This window comes from Protomyctophum parallelum (assembly GCF_964188405.1).
Source record: "Protomyctophum parallelum genome assembly, chromosome: 19".
Lineage (NCBI taxonomy): Eukaryota > Metazoa > Chordata > Actinopteri > Myctophiformes > Myctophidae > Protomyctophum > Protomyctophum parallelum.
This window is the reverse complement of record NC_139717.1, coordinates 26854029-26877221: the sequence shown is the minus strand read 5'-3', so window position 1 is coordinate 26877221 and position 23193 is coordinate 26854029. Positions and strand designations below refer to the sequence as shown.

At 43.6% G+C, this 23193-nt stretch overlaps 1 protein-coding gene across 4 annotated transcripts in view; it reads right to left on the bottom strand.

The window, feature by feature from the left end:
* ccdc85cb (coiled-coil domain containing 85C, b) overlaps positions 1-21404 on the bottom strand; it is a 59969-nt gene extending 38565 nt beyond the window's left edge. For all 4 annotated transcript variants that reach the window (XM_083790770.1, XM_083790771.1, XM_083790772.1 and 1 more), the window contains exons 1-2: positions 20558-21404; positions 19362-19896 (exon numbers count right to left, since the gene is read on the bottom strand). In XM_083790770.1, the coding sequence (XP_083646896.1) occupies positions 19362-19896; positions 20558-20752 (730 nt within the window). In that variant the 5' untranslated portion in view covers positions 20753-21404. The remainder of the gene's footprint in view (positions 1-19361; positions 19897-20557) is intronic.
* Between the last annotated feature and the right edge of the window lie 1789 nt (positions 21405-23193).

Genomic DNA, 23193 nt, shown 5'->3' with positions numbered 1-23193 from the left:
TTGTGCAACAGTTAATCGAACTATTCAATTCAATCAATTAGTAAAATAATCTTTTATTGATCCAATTCCAATTCATGTCCTTATAGATTATAGTTTTCAACCTCTCATAACAAGTCCCATTATTTATTTGGCCACAGACTATTTGATGACATTTAGACTCTCCGACCAAAAACGAAAAAATGTGTTGTTACTGTTGGATTTCTTTCCCACAATTCCATACTGTAGTGTATTGATGTTGGTACCATAACTCAAAATAACAAATAATTATTTAACATTCTCTGGTATGTCATTTTGTAGACTTCTTGTAAATTAAGTAATGCAAATGTTTAACAATCATTTAACTCTTGAGAGCGTAAAATGAAACCAAATGGACCCTTCCGTTTTACGCTCTTATTTTCTAAATGGTTTGCAAGACATCTTTGTGCGACAAAAAAATTACGACAAAAAAATTACGTTAGAGGAAAATGAATGGTTTTCCTGGACACGCTGCTAGCTGGGTAAAGAAAGAGGATGAACATCTTATGAAACAACATGTCATGGAATCACACGAATCAATCCCATTTTTTGAATCTCACAACCATGCATGGATTTGCTTAAAATGCATTCTGTAGAGCTTTGGCTCAATGGGTTCAATAGCTATTGACTAAAATGCTCACAGCCAAGATGTATAGTAGATGTATAGATTCTAGGATGGCCAGTCTCCAGCTGGGTCCGACTTGCTGGCTAATGCTACATCGCTCATCCTTTCTCCTCTTCCTCTCATCCTGCCTCTTCTATCCACTCTGCTGACGTTGCATTCTGATTGGCCACTAACTGGGACTCTAGTAACGAAAGGAAGTTGAACTTTGGCGAAGACGACTTGCTTATAACACGTTGCATTACTAGAACACTAAACACAGGTGATTTTCACCCAGACAATTATATATATTTTGGTGTTCGGGTGAAGTTCACCTGTGTTTAGTTATAGAGTGATAGAGAAAAATCCCATACACCCTTCTTTTTCCGCTGGACCAGCTCTCAACTCCATAAATTATCTTTTTTTTTAAGGAATATAATACCCAAGTTTTTCACCGCTTTTGCCCCTATTGGAAACCAGCCGGATCATCGGGAGAACTGGACACTTTCACAAAGAGGGTTTCGGAATCTTGCAAACTACTGTACAGTGTACACCAAACGACTACCCTAAAACATTTTACATTTTCATTATATGAAACTGTCGTTCACAACATTCTTGCCTTTTAATAAAACAAAACAATCTGTCAACTGTCCACACAGGATGAGTCTTGGAAATGTTTTCCTAGTCTAACTTTTGCCCGAAGTCTGCATTGTAGCACGGTAGTCACCTTTGTTATTTCACTTAATCCTTCCTTCTCATTCTGTGTTCCCCACTCCCTCCACTTTTCCCTTCTATCCTCCTCAATCTCTCTCTTCCTCACTGCTTTCCTCGTCTCCTCGCCACCCTTCTCCTCCTCCTCCTCCTCTCTCCTTCCTTTGCACACTCCCACCAGCATCGCCACCAGATGACGGCAGCCTGACGGTGGGCTCCATATCAACTCCATCTGTCACCCTTTCCATGCGTCTGGTTAACCACACCGCGTTAAAGTCAAAGTCAACACAATAGGAACGGACGCAGCTGCCGCCGCGTTCATTTTACATGACGTTTACGATGGACCACAAGCTCATTCGTCTCAACCATAACTTTCCAAAAAGAAACCCAAGGAAACCAATGACATCGTTTAGATCCCGTCTCAAGTAGCAGCATACATGGTCTATAGAGCCTAGTGGTTATCTAGACTCTAACAATCTTTATATCTTAAATATATATCTTTATATTGTATCAACAGGAAACCATAATAAACTATTATTACATTTGACTATGCAAATCAAACAATTCCGGCATGTATTCTATTTAAATATTATTTATATATATTCATTTCCTTTTGTGCATTGAATCAAGCGTTGCAAATCGTAATTTCCTTGCACCTGCATTTACTGTAGTGTTCAGTACGGTGAACTGAATCAAACCATGCCTACAATACAGATACCTCAGCTTTCACTGAGGCTGCATGGCCTTGCCCGCATTTCTTTTCTTTTTTTTACCAAACCAAAAGGATGCCATTGCACCCAAGCCGCCTTTGGCAGGGAGACCCATGCAGCTCTGCTTGCACGCTCTTCTTCTGCAAGACTCAACTGGTTTCAGAAGTCACACAGCGAGAAAGAACGGAAAGTGACAGGAGAAACTTGTCAAAGGCTGGATAGAGACTAGAGAGAGAGGCAGCAATAAATACACAGAAAGAGATACAACGAGAGACTCCTGGCTGGCACGCAGCCAGGAGAGCACACTCCATAACACGGAAGGACTAGAGAAAAACTTTGACTTTAACCCTCACATCCCTTTACTACCATCCCACAACGCTATGCTGTGACTTGTGGGCTTGTAGATCGGCTATTTTTGGCAAAGAGGTTTTCGAAGTATTGAGGGTTTAAGTGGTGAACAAATTAATTAACATGAATCTTAACACAATTCTGTCTTGTTTGACAGTGCTGTCAAATCATCTATATGTAGTGTACAATAATTTGGAGGTCCCTGCTTCATCTTTCCTCTCAGCTAAGGGGCCCTTGGCCTTAAACATTTAGAAGACCCCTGCCCTATAGCAACAAGTGAGGAGACAGAGGACAAGTGTCTCAGTCATTCCTGGACTCCTGAGTGTCCAACCTTGAGCCTTCCGGCTTTCTAGTTGACACTTTTCAACTGTCTCTCTTTTAGTTATTATTTTTCTAAGATGATACTTTAGTCCGTTTTTGTCACAGGAGACAGAAAGAAACGCTACACAGGTGGGTCTAGAGTGGAATTACAGCTGTGCAAAATAGTGATATCATTTTGATATTGTGATATGAGAATAGATATCATCCGGGATTTGGGATCCTAATATTGTGATATGGCACAATATAGACTATAGGCATTAATAATTATCTATCAACAATATTGATACTGAGGTACCGTATTTGGTCAAAAAAATATTGATAGTGATCTTTTGTCGATATGCAGAATCGCACCGGGAGACGATGCAGTTATATAGCCTACGTACTATCTGGTTATCTTCTGGCGTGCAGCCACTTCTACAGTACTTCCTTTAATTGCCTCTTACGGGACGCCCTGTCGCATACTTATACAAGGGCGATACCCTCTGTGTGTACGCCACCTCTGCCCCACTCCCTTAAACCCTCTTAAGAGAGAGAGAGAGTTCTTGGTTTCACACGGTGCATATCAGACGCAGAACTACGTGCCGTGGATTTTAAAAGAGCAGCAGGCGGAGATCCTACTGGATCCGTCTATTCAAATCATTTTGATGGAAACCCCACCAGACTCAAGGCCATGCCTCAGAGAGAGAGGAAGAGAGGGAGAGAGAGGGGGAGGGAGAGAGAGAGAGAGAGAGAGAGAGAGAGAGAGAGAGAGAGAGACTCAGTAGTGCTGGAACATCAATGGGTGTGCACCCTGAGACAGAGAGAGAGAGAATTCATCAAAGTTGCTTCACTACCAGTCTGGTTCTTAAATACACACTGAGTTAGTGTGAGGCAAATCACAGGTGGGCTGAAAGACGTATTGATTATTGTAAGGCCATGGCTAGTCTTATACTAGGACTAGGCACAAAGGTTTGAAGGAAAGACTTTAAAAGAAAGAATTTAAGGCAACATGTTTAGTTATTTAAGTTGAATGTAAAATGTCACTATGTTCAAATTAATTTTCTGAAATAGAAACTTTAATTGGACCTACATTTGTCTACCTTTTTTCAAAAAGTTTGTCCAAATTGATGAGGAAAGAAATGTTGCCGTTTTTGACAAAATATTGGTCAAAACATTGGTGGCTAACCAAAATATTATCAGTCAGACTCTCATGACTTACAGCTTGGAGTGTGTTTGTGACAACTTATAACCAACACTTCAAGAAAAAGCAACCCTTCAAGTAATGCGGTACAGATTTTCATCCATTTGCAAATAGATGTGTTCGTTTGCTGAACTCCCTCTAAAAAGAAAAAAGAAAAAAGAAAAAAAAGAAAAAACAGAAGCTGAGCAAAGCAGCATCAAGAGGGAGGCAATTGTGCCGCAGAGCCCGAGAGATGAGCTGGCTATATAATTGGCTGTCAGAGTGTCATCTTCCTTCAGCGTGTGAGTGAGCAGAGGCTGATTCCTTCTGAGGGTGAATAAGGGACTTCATCTGATACCCAGAACTCAGGCTAGATCTGTGGCAATGTAGTACCGGTATGTCCCACAAACTCTGATTGACCATATTCCTGGATTCCCGAGGTGGCCATCTTACCCTTATACGATACTCAGAGTTGGAAATCCCCACCCCAACGGGTGTGTGTGTGTGGCGGGGGGATCATGTTGGTTTGGAGAAATGTTTCAGTATTTTCTCTCTGCATCTCTATTTTTGCTAGTTTGACTCAATGTTTTCTTATGTGCTGCAACTCCCCCCCCATACGTGTTAAATGGTACTATATTCCCATTGCAATCATTGCTGTAACAGGGGTTTCCCCATCTCTGTAGTTTTTTTAGTTAACATAAAATTACTTTTAGGTCGGGAAACTAAATGGGAAGACAAACATTTTAAGTAAATAAAGTGACTAAAGGAGTGTGACTTTACAGGTACGCACAATTGATTGAATTGTTTTTTGATGATGATCAATATATACAGTAGCCTACAGTGGCCCATTATAAATTACAAATGACAAAGACAAAATGTTGGGCACATACATATTTTATTTGAGGTTTGGGACAATTAATTGATTCAGCATGAAGACAAGCATTCTAAATACTGTACATATACGCAAGCTTTGATTCTTGATAAGTCAGCATCAGAGCTGACGTGAAATTGAGAGGACTGTGCTCCCAAAGTCGCTGCTACAAAAAAAGATGAATGCCACACAACGTAGAAATGGTCGGAAATCACGGTACGCTCAAAATACGAGCGTAAATTGCTTGATGAATCGGGCCCTAGATCTAGAAGCTGATAAATCTTTTTTGTAAGATACTACTTTCACTACTACATGTGAAAATGAACTTTCTGTTTATTAAAGAGCTGTGGAGATGATGGGGATACTGAACAAACAATAGCAATGATTACTGGAATTACTGGAATCTGAATATAGAGCTTTAACTTTTTATGAATAAACCAAGAAATATCACTTGCAGCACATTTAAAGTTGAGAATCAAAAATGTTGACGAACAACATCTTAAACCCCATGAATACCGTGGAGTCCCTGATCTGTGTCCGTGAACGTTTGGCAAAAATAGCCAAATCTTCAATGCGTTGCGAGCTTATCGGCTAATTTCAGCTAAAAGATTTGGCACGGAGAGAAAGAAAAACAAGCAGAGCAAGTGCAGAGCCCTAGGATACCCTGGTCAACGACGCACATACAGTAGGGTTTAAGTGGTTCACCAATTCAAGGCATATCTTTTCAAATGGGGGTTCGCGGGCTAATTAGTGTCAATTTGGGGGTCCTTGACATGAAAAGGTTTGAGAACCGCTTATAGTGCAATAGCTGCCTTCTTGGAAGAGCGGATACACGGCTCTTAATCCCAGGTAGAACATCAACACAAAGTTATACGGATTGCAGCTTTAACCCATTTCGACCGAGACCGATTCTACAAAATGTCTTCTGAAAAACCCATGTTTCTAGGTCAGTGGTTCTCAAACATTTCCATGTCAAGAACCCCCAAAAATATATGTAATTGGAGGCCGACTCCCCGACTCCCCCCCCAGAAGCAAAGATTTGAGTTAAAAACGTTAACTCTGAAAGAATCAAAGATTTGCACCACATTGTCATGAATTTTCAAAAATAGCAGACCTACAAGCTTGTAGCGCGGCACTCTGTGCTGCACTATGAGCTTGTATATCTGCTATTTTTCAATAGCTAAAGTATAACATAATGAATTAAAACACCAAAAGGGGTTCCCACCCAAAATGGGTTAAAGCAAACAAACTACTATATTCCATCTCTTCCATTCTCTGCCTCCTTGTGTCATCCTTTAATGGATACCATGCATGCATGCACTTCAAAAACTCCCATGAACCAAATCCTTCTTTGCGCTCTTTCAACATCGCTCACTTCCATCCTAACATCCATCAATCTATCACATCGCGCTTAAAAGCCAACGCTGTGGCAAGACAGAGTGGCTCCAGAGACAAGCAGCGGCAGCCTGCGTGTGACCAGACATGATCTGTGCTTCTGCTAAAACCATGGCTGTCTCCGATAGTGGTTAAAGACGGGGGGCTGTAGGGGGGGCACAAGTTAACTTCAAAATAAAATGCATGCCGCCGCGTGGACGTCCCGTGGCGCTCAACCAGTACGAGCCGAGGAGCACTATAGCTGCCATGACTGCAGTCTAGCGCTGCAATGTTGGGAGTACAGTAGAGTACATTGCAAATGAAACGACAGAATACATTTCTACAAGTAGTGCTGTCGCTCTCCCTCTTTTAAGCGTCTCTGCATCAGTTTCTCAGATCATTCAGAAAAGCTCCCCTTTTTCTGTGAGCCTGTATTTTCATGTTATTGGCCGTCACCTATGCACTTTACACAATGGCCATGCAGTCACATCAGAGGGATCAAACGCTCAGTCATCAGTGCATACCTGAGAGAGAGTGAGCCGATATGATTTACAGTCAAGCACGGGTAAGTGGGATGTGGTGGCCTTAAAATCATTTTTACGAGTTTAGAAGAGGTGCCAGATTGTCACTGTGTGTCATATAAACTGAACTACGGTAACTCACACACTTCGAAGTTGGTTGAATGTCTAGCATGTACTTTGTACAACCAGTGTCATTCTGCCGCATAAACATTGGTGCAAGGTTCAAGATGCTTATTTTATTGCCATGACATCTCTCTCCATTCTCTGGCTTTCAGCACTGCAGTGTATAGTGCTGAGCTCCCACACGGAACAGAAAGACTGGAGAGCACTATACGCACAGAAATGGTATTATTTCTTTGTTCTGATCTGAATTACCAGCAAAAGGCTGTAAATGTCAAAGGGAGTCGTGTTTACTGTTTAGTTTACATCATGCTTGTTTACATCATGCTTCCCCCCCCTAACAGCAGTGATATTCACAGATTTGTGCGATTCCGTTTCCAATGAGTTTGACCCGTTACCACCAAAACACTGCTTTCATCTTATGCACTTGTCTTCCTCTGTTGATTGAAGAGCACAAATTGTTGCCAAATAGGACAAATTACGCCTGATGTCTACTTTGTCGTATGGCATGTGACATGTCGACAAGTAGCAGATCTACAAGCTCACAATCGCATGTTGACACACATTACGAGCTATTTTGATGACAAAATTGAGCAGAACCGTGACTTAAAAAACCCCATTTAAACCCTATACTTGGTTGACTAGGGTCCCCCAGGGGCTCTACATACCAGGTATGCTCCCAAATATCTTCACCGAAAATACCACATCTTGTGTCTGTGAGCTTGTAGATCCGCCATTTTTGACGAACGTTCGCCAACACTTCGCCCCCAGAACAGGGACACAAAATGCAATATCCTTTCACATACCGTGGCATCTACTGACTACTGAGAGCTCACCTCATTCCCAACAGAGATAGAGAGGGACATTTGTGGACATGACACGCAAACTTAGCCTCGCGTTGGTAGGCTGCATCAAGTGCAAACAAGCATGCTCACAAGAACGCACGCACACGCTCACGCACAGTCGCACACACACACCCACGTCTCCCAACACTACATGGATTACAGTGCCTTGATAAGACCTTTTGAATGGCTGTGTCTAATAGAGTCCCAGAGCAGCACCAGATAGAGCTGGCAGCAGTCTGAAAGACTTCTAATACCTCTCAGACGGATGACTGTAACACTTACTTTATATATAATTGGTCGTGCGAGGGTGTAGCTCGCTATAAACAGCTGATCTTCAAGCCCACAATCGAGCCACATTGTGGGATTGTAGACCGCCGACCGGCTATTGTAGACGAGCGACATCGCTGAACGATAAAGTATAAATAAAGTAAACCAGGCTTCAGACTGACTAACTGATGATCAGGCAATGGAACAGACAAAGTCCTCAGTCCACCAGGATTCCCCTGGCAACCGTTACTGTTTACTTTCCGGTCAATTTGCAAAAGTGGGCCCCACATTTTTGGAAGTCTATCCCCAAACGGCTAAAAAAAAATAACTATGAAATTATCGAAATGAACTGAAATGAAAACAAAAATAACTTTCATAATCTCGCCTTCCCAAACGAGCTCTCGGCTATGGCTACATTTCAACGCTTGTTTGAATCCCTGGTAAGAGAGTATAGTAGGAGATGAGTTGGGATTGCAGTTTTAAAGAATATCACCCTAAATGCCTACAGCTGTATGTATGTTGTGAAATGCTGAGGGGAGGGTTTTTCTCTCAGCTGAATAATGAACAGCATGAATAACCCAACACCCCCCTTCCCAAACTTTAATTTTGTCATTTGCTATGCAGTCAATACTCACGGCTTCCATTATAATAGAAAGACCCCCAACCGATCCATTCTGTTCAGAGGGAATGAATGGGCATTTCTCTCCCTCCCTCCTTCCCTCTCTCGCGCTCTCACACACACACACACACACACACACACACACACACACACACACACACACACACACACACACACACACACACACACAGTCACGCGACACAAATGCACAACTTGGATTCGGACAACAGTAGTAGACAGATGGCCACTGCATTCTTGATGCTAAGAGGGGTGCAGGGGTTGGGGGCCGGGGGTCTCCACAGCTTGACCGCCCAAACTCCTAACCTCCTTCACTGTAATGAAGAAGACCCCAGCAGACCACTAAAGATGTACCCCTGCCCTCTACTCCTCCCCCCTTCTATGCCTCCCCCCCTCCCCACTCCGCCAACCAAAGCAAAACTCCAGCACGCACGTCTCAACCTGGACCTGCAGATTTTTTTTCACAGAGCCACAATTTCTTTGACATTCCCACACTCTGATATCACTCTCCCACACACACACACACTACGTGTGCTGTACTACGCACAAGTACACAGAACCCCCCCACCCTCTTCCCAGCTGAATCAGCACACGACTGGCTTTTTTTTCCAGGCTTTTCCAGTAACACAAAAGCTTTTAGACGAGAAAAGGTCTGCATCGAGGCCCAGCCCAAGGCAAAACTGAAACATGTCCCCACCCCCCCCTCCCCCGTCCTCCCCAAAGTCTCCCAGTCCAGACTTGGCAACGGACAAGAGGGGAGAGACGACGGCACTGGGCCTGGCCTGCAAAAGGAAATTAGTTGTCAGTAAAGTGGAGCAAGGTTACCTAAAACCGCTCCGAAAACACTTCCCAAAAAGATGGAGCAACAGTGTTCAGGCTCGGACAACTCACTCCAGATGTTCCGATCGCTGCACAAACTCAAACACATTATCTCATCCATCTAACTGGGAGGGGCAGCAAGCAAGTCATAGTTCACATTCTTTTCTCCTGTGCCGCTTGTGCTTTAGTTTGACCTCTGGTTTGGTTTGTGAACTTGTGACCATCTATTCTATTCAACTAATCACAGTATTTAACAAAGCTGTATGTGCCGCACAACCTTTCTACAGACACATAGTCTTTTCAAAGATAATGAAATGCACCATTCCCACAGAAAAAAAGAACACTGCTCTTTGACCCTGGCATCCCCATTTGTCAAACCTTTCAGCCATGCAAAGCATGAACTCAAACTAGAAGCATTTGGATTTCCAACCCATATATTTTTAAATACTCCGAGTGTCAGAGAAAACTATAATCGATATCAGTTCGAGTCAAGGTCGGGGACAGCTGACAGACTGTGCAGTCTAAAACGCAGCCAGGGTGAAGCAGCCACATGCTGACTCCGGTCTCCGATGATAGTGATGACCAAAAGGGAAACAGCTGACGGGCAGAAAGGTCCAGATGAGCTCTTGCCCTGTCTAGGCCTCAAGAGGAGGTGCTGAAGAGGACGTTGGTCGAGGAGTTGCTGACTTCTGGCGACCCCTGGGACACTGTCCACCTGGTGAAGGTCATGGTGTGCAGACAGAATCAAATTGCTGATGCTGAAATTTACAGAGTGGGGTCGAGGTTTGTGTCATCTTGCCCCTTGGTAAAACTGACTAACACAGCAGTCCGTCAGTGCGTACACACACACACACACACACACACAAACACACACACACACACATTTTGCTTCTTCATCAACTATTTGCATCTCATAAATGACATACTGTAGATCAATAACAATAAGGTAGCTGCCAGGCTTGCTGTGCCACTCTTATCAAAAACTTGTATGGTCAGCAAAGTCCAGGTTCAGATTCAGAACAGAGGACAACACGAGAGACACTCTGGACCGGTGTCTGGACTTATTTAACTTATTGGTTATTTAAAAACCTTCAGAGGCACGGTGCCTGTTTCCCTACGCCATTTGATTGGTCAGGGGCCAATCTATAGCTTATAGCTGATTCAGTTTAGATAAGACATTAGAGGCCAAATATTTATTTGGTGCGATGGTGTTGTAGTGTCAGTGGTTTGACTTTGTGATCAAAGTGCTCTTTGATTCTTTCAATTCTCAGTAGGGGGAGCATGTTGTTTCGGTTACATTTAGGTTATTAACTATTGTTGGTTACAGTAGGGGACAGTTAGTATGGTAATGGTTATGCATATAGTGTGAGGACGAAGAGGGCGTGCATACTGGAAGTGGGTTGGAAATTGCATACATGCAATCGTAGGCCACCTCAAACATCTTTCAATAACGCCACAGGCTGTCTCTCCTGCAACCACGTTTAATTAACTTCATTATCTTTTATCTTGCGTTCGTGAACTTAATTTGCACCCGTATTCAATGTGAACCACACGGCTTTCATGGGAAGTATTCACAGAGCAGACAGAAGAGAAGGAAAGGTGCTCAATGACATCATTGAAATAATAATAGGAATAATAATAATAATAATAATAATAATAGCACACGTTAATGTTATTTGGGGACAGCAAGCAGTACATCACGCACTAACATGCGGCCACTCGCATGCACAGTTGACCTCACTGTGGCTGGCATCATTGTGCACGGGTCACCCGCCATGCAGGCCGACCATGCCCAAACCCTACCCTCCAGCCCCCATCCAACCTCCACTTCCCTCCGCATCAGTGACTCTGAGGCCGAGCCTGGGTGCCGTGCACTCGCCCGCCTGACTGATCATTGTGGTTGCCGGGGCGACCGAGGGACCCAGCCCCTTTAGCAGCAGCCCACTGCCCAGTGATCAGAAGAATGGCATGCATTTAGAGAGGGGGGAGGGCAGAGAGGGCGACAGGCAGACAAGATATATAGGCAAAGAGAAACACACAGAGACAAGAGAGGGGGGGGGGGGGAGAACTCAAACTGCCAGAGTCCCTACATCCTTTGAATAACATGCTAGACCCTACATCCTTTGAATGACATGATAGACAACATTTCTATGCAGCCCATAGAAGAAAAAAACAAAAGAGCTTGTATAGAATTAGCTGCCAGCATACATGCAGTACAGCACAGCTCCGGATTACCACTGCACAAGCTGTGTTCTATCCAACTCTCACCATGCTGTGATCACCTCCAGTACTAGTACATTGAGTACATTATAACATCTAGGTCAACATAAACTCTGCACTGACTAAAGTGGAGCAGCATAGGGTTATACATGCGTAGTTAACTATAGAAAGAAATGGAGTTTGTTTGACAAAAAAAGGCTTTATGGATCAACTAATACATTTGGGTACCAATATACCATCAAATATAGCATGCAGAAAGAGACTGCAAATGATTGCTGTGACAATCTTAAAGGAGCAAAAGCGTTTAGATTTTACAGCATCTACAGTATAACCTCATTCTGTCGGGACAAACGGTGCGCTGCTGGGAACGAACACGAACGGACAGCAGATCAGACAGGATGGAGAGAGAGAGGGAACGATGGAGGGGGTAATGGAGAGATGGACGACCACACAACAGTGATGGGAGTGGACAGAGGCAGAGACGGAGGGAGGGAGGTGGAGGAAAAGGGGAAGATAAGCCTGCTCGTCTCCAAGAGAGTAAGGACGGAACGAAAGGAAACTGTGAGGAAGGAAATGATGAACGGATAGTGGGAGAGAGAGAGAGTAGTCCGAGAGGGATGGGTATGGTGGGGGTAGTCCCCTTCACTTTGTTCCATTTCCTCGTTCTCTCTCCATGAATTTGTTTTCCTGCGGCTGCACTAAACGAAGAGACCCATTTTTGCATTTGTTTTCTCTGGAATGTGGGGCGTCCTGACAGGCTGGCTTTTCATTGACAATACACAGCTAAGAGTTACCCCTGTGGGTCTCTCTAAAGCAGTCCTCTGTCTGTGTGTGTGTGTGTGTGTGTGTGTGTGTGTGTGTGTGTGTGTGTGTGTGTGTGTGTGTGTGTGTGTGTGTGTGTGTGTGTGTGTGTGTGTGTGTGTGTTATCTGGATTATCAGTCAGCCAGGCCTGGACTCACACAGGCAGGCAGACAGGGTGCTGGGAAACACAACCCAGAAAGTGTTAAAGAGAAACACAAACAGAGGCAGGCCATCCCATCCCAGCCACACCCCTGGGGAAACTCTCAACACAATACCTGATACAGCTCAGTCACTATATCCATTCAACATGAACTGGATTTCCAGGGTTTCCTCCAAAGACGGAACAAATTAGATGGCAGAATTCTATCAGCAAAGCCTTTTTGCTGATAAGTCATTTCAAATGTCTGCCTTATGCGACTTATGCAAAAAGGAAGCTCTGTATTAATGCTTCACAATAAAGACATTTGAAACAAAGTACATCTGCCTCATGTCAGAAGTTGGTGAAAGTTAACTTTCCGATTGAAATTGTTTCATTCAGGTCTTTGTGAGAGGTTTTATGACTAACTTTCTAAACTAACTGAAGGGCAAACTGTTCCGTCTATGAAAACTAAGCCAGCAAGCGCCTTAGGACACAGACACAGACTGTTTCAATTGTGTTCACTAACAGGATATCAGCAAGAGAAACATCCTATTCCTGATAGAAGCCCTTTTTTAGCCCCGCTGGCCCGCTGACACCGACTCCACCACAGCGGAGAGGAAAGCAGCATTGTGCTGTTGATCCGCTGGTTTCCTTTGAACTGTGAACACTGCCAACACGGAGTAACCCAAGGCTGACTTTTGGCTGCCTGGCTGTGTTTGATTAGTTGTTTGTTTATGCGGGGCGTAAGCGATATTGAAAAATCACGGTCTTCCAAGAAGGAACATAGAAGATTTTCCTGGGCTCCAAATGAAAATAAGCAGCAATTTTTAACGAACTTACTGACTAATGTTAGCAACAAAACAAACATTCCATAGTTGCACTGTGAAAGTGAAACTCCCCACCCCATATTGGGTGGTGGTGGTGGTGGTGGGGGGGGGGGGGGGGGGGGGGGGGGGGGAGGTCACTGTGGCACCTCATAGGCCTACAACATGCACACACGTTGTACACAGCCAATAAAACTGCTACTAAAGTATAAATGTCACAGCGTTAAAACAGACTCTATTTTATGACTTCTCAGTTAGTCTAATTGGGACTAATTTGAGCCCAATTTGTGCCCACGTGGTTGGATTTATGGGCTGATTCAACAGAGTGACTAAATGTAGGAACCCACACTGGGACATGGCACAATTCTCACAAGGTCATTGTGAGCCCTTTCCTTTGATGTCATAACAAAATATCATATACAGTAGATCCAATTCATGGTTAACCCGTGTCACACTAAAGCCCTACACCTCATTCTTCTGTTCTGTGCATCACACATATCTCTGGTTTCACTTTCTTTCCAAGGGAGATTGCATCGAATTGCATATCAACGACAGACTCCATGGTAACGCAGTCAGAAAAATAATATAGGACAGAGGGGGGGGGGGGGGGGGGGTACTGTACGAGCTATCCATCAGTGTCATTTTAGCCCACAGTCTCCTGTGTTCAACAAAAGTCACTGTAGGAACTCATTGGACTACTCTCTGGCCTGTGGCATGCATGCATACATGCATGGACAGACGCATTAATGCTGGTCTTTCCATTGACTCATTTCATTCCCATAACTCTCACCCCGACTAGCCTAACCCCATTTCCAACCTGAAAACTATATGCCCTAATCCTAAAATAGCCATTTTGAAAAGAGAGCACAGCTATAGCTTCAAAATAACCACCAGCATTCTATCCCCGCGAGAACATTTGTGGTTTTCCTGAAGCTACAGTATAGCTGCTAGTAGACATAGTATACATACAGTACACACACACCATGTGAGCAGGGTGGATTAACTACAACATTCCTACAGTAAATAGTTCCTTTCCTCTTATTTGGATTATAGCCAAATATGACGGGACAGCTGGGCTGAGATATTATATGGCTGTACATGCTTATGTGTTACAGCCTCAACTGTGCCATCAAGGTTGATTTAATATATTAGAGGATTCAAGGTTTATAGAAGTTTTAATTTATTCACGAACGGCTGCATGTATGTAATCATTCTACATAGTAACATCCTGAAAATGTTATGATGATGAGTTAAGACTTTTGCTGGTGATGGTGTTTTATTTATTTTTTCCAGCCAGTGTCAATTGTAATGTAATGTAATCCTGGGCGCTACACTCCCTCTGCCAACCTGGGGAGAGCAATGGACCGACCTCATGCTTCCTTATATGCATGAGGAGTCCAAGCCGCTTCTTTTTACCCGACAGGGGGGAGTTTCCCCGGTTGGACGTAGCGCATGGAAGGAACACGTTATTTCCAACCACTTCCTTTCCCCTTCGTCAGGTGCCCTGACAGGCCAGGGGGAGGCAGTATAGAGACCAGGATTACTGCATGTTTTTTGTGAGGGTACCACTATCTACCCTAGGGGACATGGAGAGAACATGCAAATTCCACCTCCACACAGAGTTTCTAAAACAAGTATTAACCATAAAGTAAGAGTGACTCATTATACCGCATTACAGCATTACCCTGCCAAAGTTGTTTATTGTCCACAACCAAAATAGAAAGCCTTGTTTAAAGTTTAGAATCTCAACCCACAGCTTGAGAAACACGACTTATAAAAATTGGTTCGAGAACAAATGGGTCCAAGCCCCGTTTATTTTTGTTCCAAAGCAATATGAGTGGTAAAATATGGTTATGGTTATTTCAGGTCAGATTTTTTTGTTTGTTTCCCCCAAAAGGAATGAAAGGAATCTTTGCGGAACGGGCTGCATATTTCAAACACCTCAGTGCAGAAACATTGTCCTCTGTGGCTTCTGGCAGTTAGAAGGCAGGGGAATGTGTGAGGTCTGTTTAAGGTCAACAGGCCTTTTTTTCTTCTTTTTTTTTTAAAAGAGAGTCTTATCAGCTCATCTGTCTTACATTATGTCAAAGCAGCACGTTAGGCTAGTTACTCAACTGAAATGGTGCTGCTCAACTCGTAGTTCACAGTAGCTCATTCACAAATTGTACAGTGACGGTCGTGGGGAGATTTGTGGGTATCATTGTCACTCCATCTTAAATATAGCTGCTAAAGTGTGTTTACTGTTTGATGGACAGTGGGTACAGTACTCCTAAACTATAGGATATAATAGACATTTTCCCCCTTCATGTGAAAAGTCAGTTGCAACTTAGTCTGATCATATATCCTCGCTATACTCAGGCCAAGCCACACCAGATGTCAGTTCTCTCTACAAGGCAAGTGAAGCCTCTGTGACAGCATCGTATTTCAGTGGGTCTTTTGACTGGAATCGGGTTCCAGGACCACCGAAAGTGAATGCAGACATTGAGACATCTGGAAACAGAACGAGAAAGAAAGAACTAATGTAGCTTATTAAAAACAGCAGCGCTCTGTGTGCATTATGTGCTGTGTTGAGTCACTTGTTAAAGTCACGCTGGGCAGATCGTACAATAGCATTACATACTGTATGAGCAACACACGTGCATAGCACAATGGACGGAAATGCTGGGGTGTGGCTAAGGCGCGTTCAACAGTGTCAACGCGCAACAAATTAAATTAAAGAGAGTGCAGCGGGATGTGTCCAAAACCCAACCTCCTCCTGGCACAATATACGGCCCCCCAACCTCCCAGCCAACCCCCTACCACCATTTCAGTCACTCCCCCAAACACTACCAAGCCACTTTGAGGGTCTTTTGTTAAGCTCAGCATAACATCCCTCTCCCTTTGAGTGTGCTTGTGTGTGTGTGTGTGTGTGTGTGTGTGTGTGGGGGGGGGGGGGGGGGGGGGGGAAGAAAAACAAAGTGTGGGTGGGATGTGTATCTGTCTAAAAAGGATGGTCGATAAAAATGAAGCATTGAATTACAGGTGTGAGGAGAAGTTTATACAGTAGAAATTAAAACCACAAATCACAAACAGCCTGGTGCCTTTATTTAAAAAATAAATCCACCCCTCCCCGCCACCCACACAGATGCTGTTCATTTAGCACTCAAACGGCGATTCTTGAGTATGCCTGCTAAATACCCAGGGGAACCACTGGCATTTGGGCTGCCGTGTAGCCAGTCTTCTCGACCCCACATACTGTAGGACCGCTTCTGTAGAAAACATGTCACCCCAGCAGAAGTAGGAGCCCCTACGCTCGCAAAGCGCCACGTTGAAATGCTTTTTGCTCATTTTGGAATAGGGCTTGTGTGGTTCAATGAATAAAGTTCAGTTTATGCTTTCATTTGTTACAGCCTCTGGTGACCAATAATATATAGAGGGTTTGGACTTTATTAGGGCCTGTGAGAACAATCTAGCAGGAGCCTCGCCTACAGAATTCCACACAGACTGGCAGTCATGGCAGACAAATAAAAAGCTCACCAAAAACTCAAGAGTGAGGCAATGGTGGTTTGATTTGGAGTTTGTGGGTGTCCTTACAGTGCTGTGGTAATACTGTATTCATAGTTTGCACAACCTGTGCACTCACTTAAGTCTCTTTTGTCCTTTAGTTGTTAGTTGCAATTTGCCAGCTAAGCTTATTCCCCCTGCAGAAATTGTTTGCTCATGCTAAAGCTTGTGTTTTCTGGGGAGGCATAGATGGCATCAGTCTCAGGGTAGTTTGTCCTCAAAATGAACCCAATCTCAAGAGAATGGGGCTTTTCCATTTCCAGCTGAGTGCGTTCACAGCATCCATCTGAATGTCGACAATGATTGAACACCAAGAGCTAGAGTTTCAGGGACACACAATATCACAAAAAAAGACACCTCTAGTCTAGACAACTAGCTGATTAGAGAGGTGATGGGGCAACTACATGCACAATATTGCTTATGTATATGCCCAAACGCTGCCCAGACATTGCCATAGATGCCCCAGAGCAGCTCCAGGCAGGGAACCTCTCATCACACAGAGAACCTCTCATCATAGATGGCTAGCCTCTTGCAGAGCCAAACTGTAAAAATCTTCCACCTATGAGAGGTTTTGGTTTTGCTAGCATGATCATGATGACATGGAATTATTTATTTCCCACCCTACCCAACAGATCATGGTGAGTTATTGGTCCATGTGCTGGCTAATCTGAGGCTTAGAGTGTTAGATTCCTGTTCCATTGCAGAGTTTTCATCTCTCTCCCTCTCTTCTGAAACAGGGACATTGATTTCTGGTCCCGTGCAGTGCATACAATTCTTTTAAATGACACATGGCTCGTGTGGCCTTCGCGCTCCTCCACAGCCGAAGACAAAGACAATAATCATTTGACAACTCCAAAAATCAATTTCTCTGAGCCCATCTAAAACTAATTAAGATAAGCCCTCTTCCTCAAGAACCGCAAGAGCAGTGACCTAAATCACAACAGATTCCTCTGATTTGGCGAGTGAGGTATTGACAAGGCCACTTAAGCATGCTTTTGTGTGTGTGTGTGTGTGTGTGTGTGTGTGTGTGTGTGTGTGTGTGTGTGTGTCATAAGCACCCCAATCAAGACTTAGTGACTGAGGATAAGCTGAGACCTCACTCTAATCCGTAGCATTTATTTTCATCAGCATATGGTGTTTGTTGTCATCACAGGCCGGCCTACTGTACGATCTTCATCTATGACCAATGACCATGCGGCAGGATATTAGGCATCTAGCATGTTTCTGTGTGTGTGTGTGTGTGTGTGTGTGTGTGTGTGTGTGTGTGTACTGTACAGCCAGAACAATATATGGCTTTGGCTAACATACAGTATCAAACGTTGGTTCCTACTCTGCGTCCTAATAAATAATCGGCACTTTGGCTATCAGCGTGTGCGGCCACGTCTTTTTAAGACTTATCTTTTTTGATGTTTCTGCCGTGAGCTGGCACCACTATTTAAGACTGGTGTGCGTTTAGCATCCTCATGCAGTGTTTAACATACAGCCCATGTGGTCATTATAGTAGAGGGGTTTCTTTTTAATTGCAAAATAGCTGATCTACAAGCTCAAAACTCTGCTACACGTATATGTGCTACCAGAAATACTCATTTGTTGGTGTGGGTTTATAGAATTGTCAGCTTGACAAAACAATAACAACATGCAGTCGGTCAATTTTCCTAGTTGGTCTGTGTCTCAGAGGAGGGCTGCGGTCACTTCAGAAACCCACCTACCACTACCAGTGACATCATCATTAGGCAGGTTTATTATAAAATGTATTTTTATTTTTATTAACGTGAGAACAATGGCTTCCCACGAATAGATTTCGATGATGTCACTGGTAGGTGGGTTTCTGAACAGTCTACAGCCCTCCTCCGTGACTCAGAGTGAGTAGACACAAATGGTACCATATTATAATGAGCATTAGTGTGGACCAATTATATGAAGATAAGATAAGTTGAAAATGGATAAAGTTGTCCTTTAAGCGTCAGAGCTGCATTCCAAAGAATGGAAAAGATTTAAGATCAACCACAAAACAAAAGACCAACCTCACTATGTATCTGACATCTCACACAGGGGACACGGGGGCAGCAGCAACTACACTGAAAGCTTTTGTTTATAAACGCACTCACTTATTAGTCATTAGTAAATGCGTTTTATAAATATTGCAATGCAACACGGTGTGTTACTTACACACCGCATTACTTCCAGACCAGTCACCAGACAACATTCCAGTGTGCCAAATCTCCCTTGCCAATCATCTCCAACTGACATTTCGAACTCAACATGAGATAAACAAACGTGTCAATTTCAAATGTCACACCTGGGCCACCAGCCGAGACTGTGCCTGTGTGCATGGATGAGAGTATATATGGGACCGGCATCACATGTCTTCATACCACAGTGGACCCCCAGGTGTCCTTGAACATGGGACGCGTCTAATGGGGGTCCGTGGCCTAATAATGCATAACAAAGTTACGATCACTGGCCGTGGCCTATTGGGACTACAGGTGTTAAGATATCTGTATGTGAACTTACCATTGAGTCCATTAGGGATGCTCCTGTGGTGGTGAGGCGCCGACAGATCATCCATGGACCTCCTCGTCATGGTGCCCAGCTTACCGCTCTCCACGCCGGGCTTGTTGTGCGTGTGGCCGTGGCTGTGATTGTGGTGGTCGGGGCTGCCGCCGCTGCCGGTGCTCGAGGTGCTACTACCGTCCCCGACGTCCCTGACGGTGCCGGTGCCCCCATTCAGGTTGCTCAGGCTGGACTGACTGTCTATGGAGCTCCGCGAGCCGGCACCGCTCCTCTCCTCGTCCAGCATCAGGACGATCTCCTTCAGCTCAGAGTTCTCCCGCACCACCAGGTCCTGGTTGGCCTCCAGCTCCTTGAGCTTCAGCATGTAGGTGCCCACCTCCTTCCACATGGCGCTGGCCGTGAAGCGGCCGAAGCGCTGCCACTCCCGGGACAGCTTCTTGCCCTTCTGCCGGTCGTCGTCCAGGAAGCAGCAGAGCTCGCGGAGCTCGTGATTGTCGTCCTGGAGCTTCTGGTTGATCTCCTTCAGGCTCCGGATCTAATGGCCAACGATTATACAAATACAATTCAGGGCAATGATTAGCAATATATTTTGTGTGTTTTCCACCAGGGTTGATGATGTGAAGTTGTGGAATCTTTTCAGTATTGTCACAATTCCAGCCACTCAAATGTCAACAATGTCTGAAATTACTTTAGTCTCTCTTTATGGTTCAGAAATCACTCAACTACAAATCTCATTATGTGATGCCCTCTAATGTGGAATGTTGGTTATCAGGAACACACAAACTTTACTTTACTGAAATGTACGAAATGTAAGAAATATGCAAAATTGTTCAACAATCATGAGCGGGTTAAGATTAAAGGGAGAAAGTCCTTAAATTGTCACTTTACTGACATCTAGGGGACCCCCCCTCCCAAAGAGAATCATGTGGGGACCCACAGGTTGTGAACCCCTGTGCTATATATAGCCTACTGTGAATATTATATCAAAACAACAATTCTCAATATTGAACTTTCAATGCATTACATTTCACCGTCAACATATAGGCTTAATCGTACTTTGTGAAATAATATTTCAATCATACAAGCCAGGGAAAACACTGTGATGTCTTGCATTCTATCATTCAACTGTTCCAGTTTCTATATAAAAAACAAAACAAAAACTGAAGAAAACTATCTAAAACTGTTGTCATGTGTACCTCGTGCAGGTGCACCTGCATCCGCCGGTTGACGTCCTTCATCATGTTCCCGTGCTCGATCATCAGGTTCATCTTCTCGCCGTCGACCCTCCGTAATGTCCTGACCAGGTCCTCTTTGCTGCACCGCAGGAGGTCCTCGTCACCCAGCTTGCCCAAGTCATCTCTGGGTCCCTCGGACGGGCTTTTAGCCTGCATGACTCCCCTGATCTGCGCTATCCTGCGCCGATATCAGTTCCTCAAAGTCGTCAAGTAATTAACTATAAAGCCTCGTTTAACCAAGCCTCAATTGCGGAATTGAAACAATAGAGATACATTGATTGTCCGGGGTTTTAAAGACCTACCCCACCACACTATATGGGCCTTTGATGAAAACCCAAATATTAACGTGGTGTTATGGCAACCCCGTGCATTGGCTGGCGGCGCGCACACTCACACACACTGATATTTGATCAAAAGCTAAATTCCGTTTAAAAAGATGCGTTCAGAAAATAGTATTTACATGGTATTACATTGTATTCACATCCCGACAGTAGTAAGAAAATGCGAATGTTTTTTTTTATACCGATAAAAATCTGAATGTGTTTCCAATCAGCTCATGGTTCCTCCTCGCCCAGAGACCTGTCAACACCAATGTTCAGTGCTCCTATCATCGTCCTCCTATGCATGTCTTCGCTTGGCATTCCTCCGTTCAAATGACGAGAAAATAGAACACAGCAACCTGTAGGCGGCCTGTGCAAAAACAAAATCTTTATTCTACATAAAAAAGGGCTTGTTTAAAATTAAACACTACACCACCAGCAGCATAAAACACCAGAACGCCTGTACGATCGACCATGCTGGATAAGCCTCTTTCACCGTCTGGTGGTGGTGGACTAGTAAAAGGATTCCGTCCTTCAAGCCAACAGCTCCCTCCTCCTCTCCTCTTCTCCTCCTCCTCCTCCTGCGAACACACTGTGGTTTGAAATCATTCAAGAGGATTCCAGCCCAGACGTCCAATCAAGACGTAGAGGAGTGCTCAGCAGCAGGTACACAGAACCCAGAGTAATCTATTAAGAGAGTGGCGACACTAGCGTTGACTCCCATTGTAACAAATGAAATGCGGAAGTGCTCAATCTATCTCAATGGGATAGTTCCAATGTGTGGAACTATAGCCCATAGGCACCAGCTTTGCGGCGAGATCACAGCGTGTCGCCACTCTCTTACTATTCCACTCGGCACAGAACCACCACAACGCAGTGGCTCGGCCCACTTAAAGCAACAGCGACTCTACTCTACTAATAATAGCTAAATAGCGTATAGTAGCCTATTTAATTATAATACGTGATAACACTTATTAGTAGATATCATAATGTAGGCCATATGCACTTAAAATATACCAAAATAACAATAAACATAGCACAGCACATTCGTTTTCCAATTACAGATTCATATTTAACATTTTAAGTTTATTGAAAAACAAAACAAAAAACACAGTAAAACAAATCCTGAGACAACTAGAGAACGGTGTTATTTGCTTTTTGAGTCTTTCCAGTACTTGCAATAAGCCCTGCTGTATCACAATACAAACATGATTCAACAAAATGTCAAGTTATCAAATGGATGGCAATTGGCAAAGGTAAAGCCAGATTCCTATGCGAACTGCAAGCGCCATCTTGTGGTTAAACTTCGGAAACTCACTAAAGAAACTGGTTTTATCATAGGGTTTTACACACTTGTCATAAGTTGTCAAGTTGTCATCCAGTTGTTGTGTGCACTGTGCAAGACTGTAGTATTATTATTCAATATTCATAAAAGAAGTAGCTATAATTCCAAATATGAAGACATTTAACATGGGTAAAGGCCGGGCAATTCCCTGCAGTCTTTTAATTTAGTAGTAATAAGAAGTTATTATACACAAGTAAGCAAAATGCAGTGATAGTGAAGTAAAAATCACCACCTCTCGAATTCTCAGTTAGCGTTTATATCAACTGTTTGTGTTTGGTTCCTGATGGGGGCAGCCATAAATACTAATCTACATATAAACTGAGTTACTGACAGGATCAGTTCTTGTCGGCAAGCAATTAGGCATGGGGTCACGGTTATTGTCGCAAAAATAATTGTGATCAACGATATTATCGCAATGATCAACAGCTTGAAACTTAAAATGGCACTTTGGTTAAGCACTTGAATCCCCAGCATCCCTATGGAGAACGTTTGCTAAAAATAGTAACATAAATCATTACCTAAAATATTCTCATTCTCTTGATCGATTCTAGTTGATTTTGTACATTTAACATATTTTAAACTCACATAATGAATAATCCCCCTATATAATTATTAACAAAAATACATTCAGTACAGTACAGTAATGGAGTACATTACTGAGTACAGTACAGTACAGAGTACAGAACCCCAGACGGTACAGTACAGACTACAGTAAAGTACAGTAACTATCATAATACAAGTATAGTTGCACTGTTCAGTTCACAGTTTTATCACGATAAACAATAATAACGATTATTGTCCCATATCCCTACAAGCGATACATACTAATACTACTATGATGTATAAATGAGGCTTAATTCTATTACTTTAATTTGGGCCAGTGATTCTCAACCTTTTTAAACCAGCCTTATTGTGTGCAAATAGCAAAACAT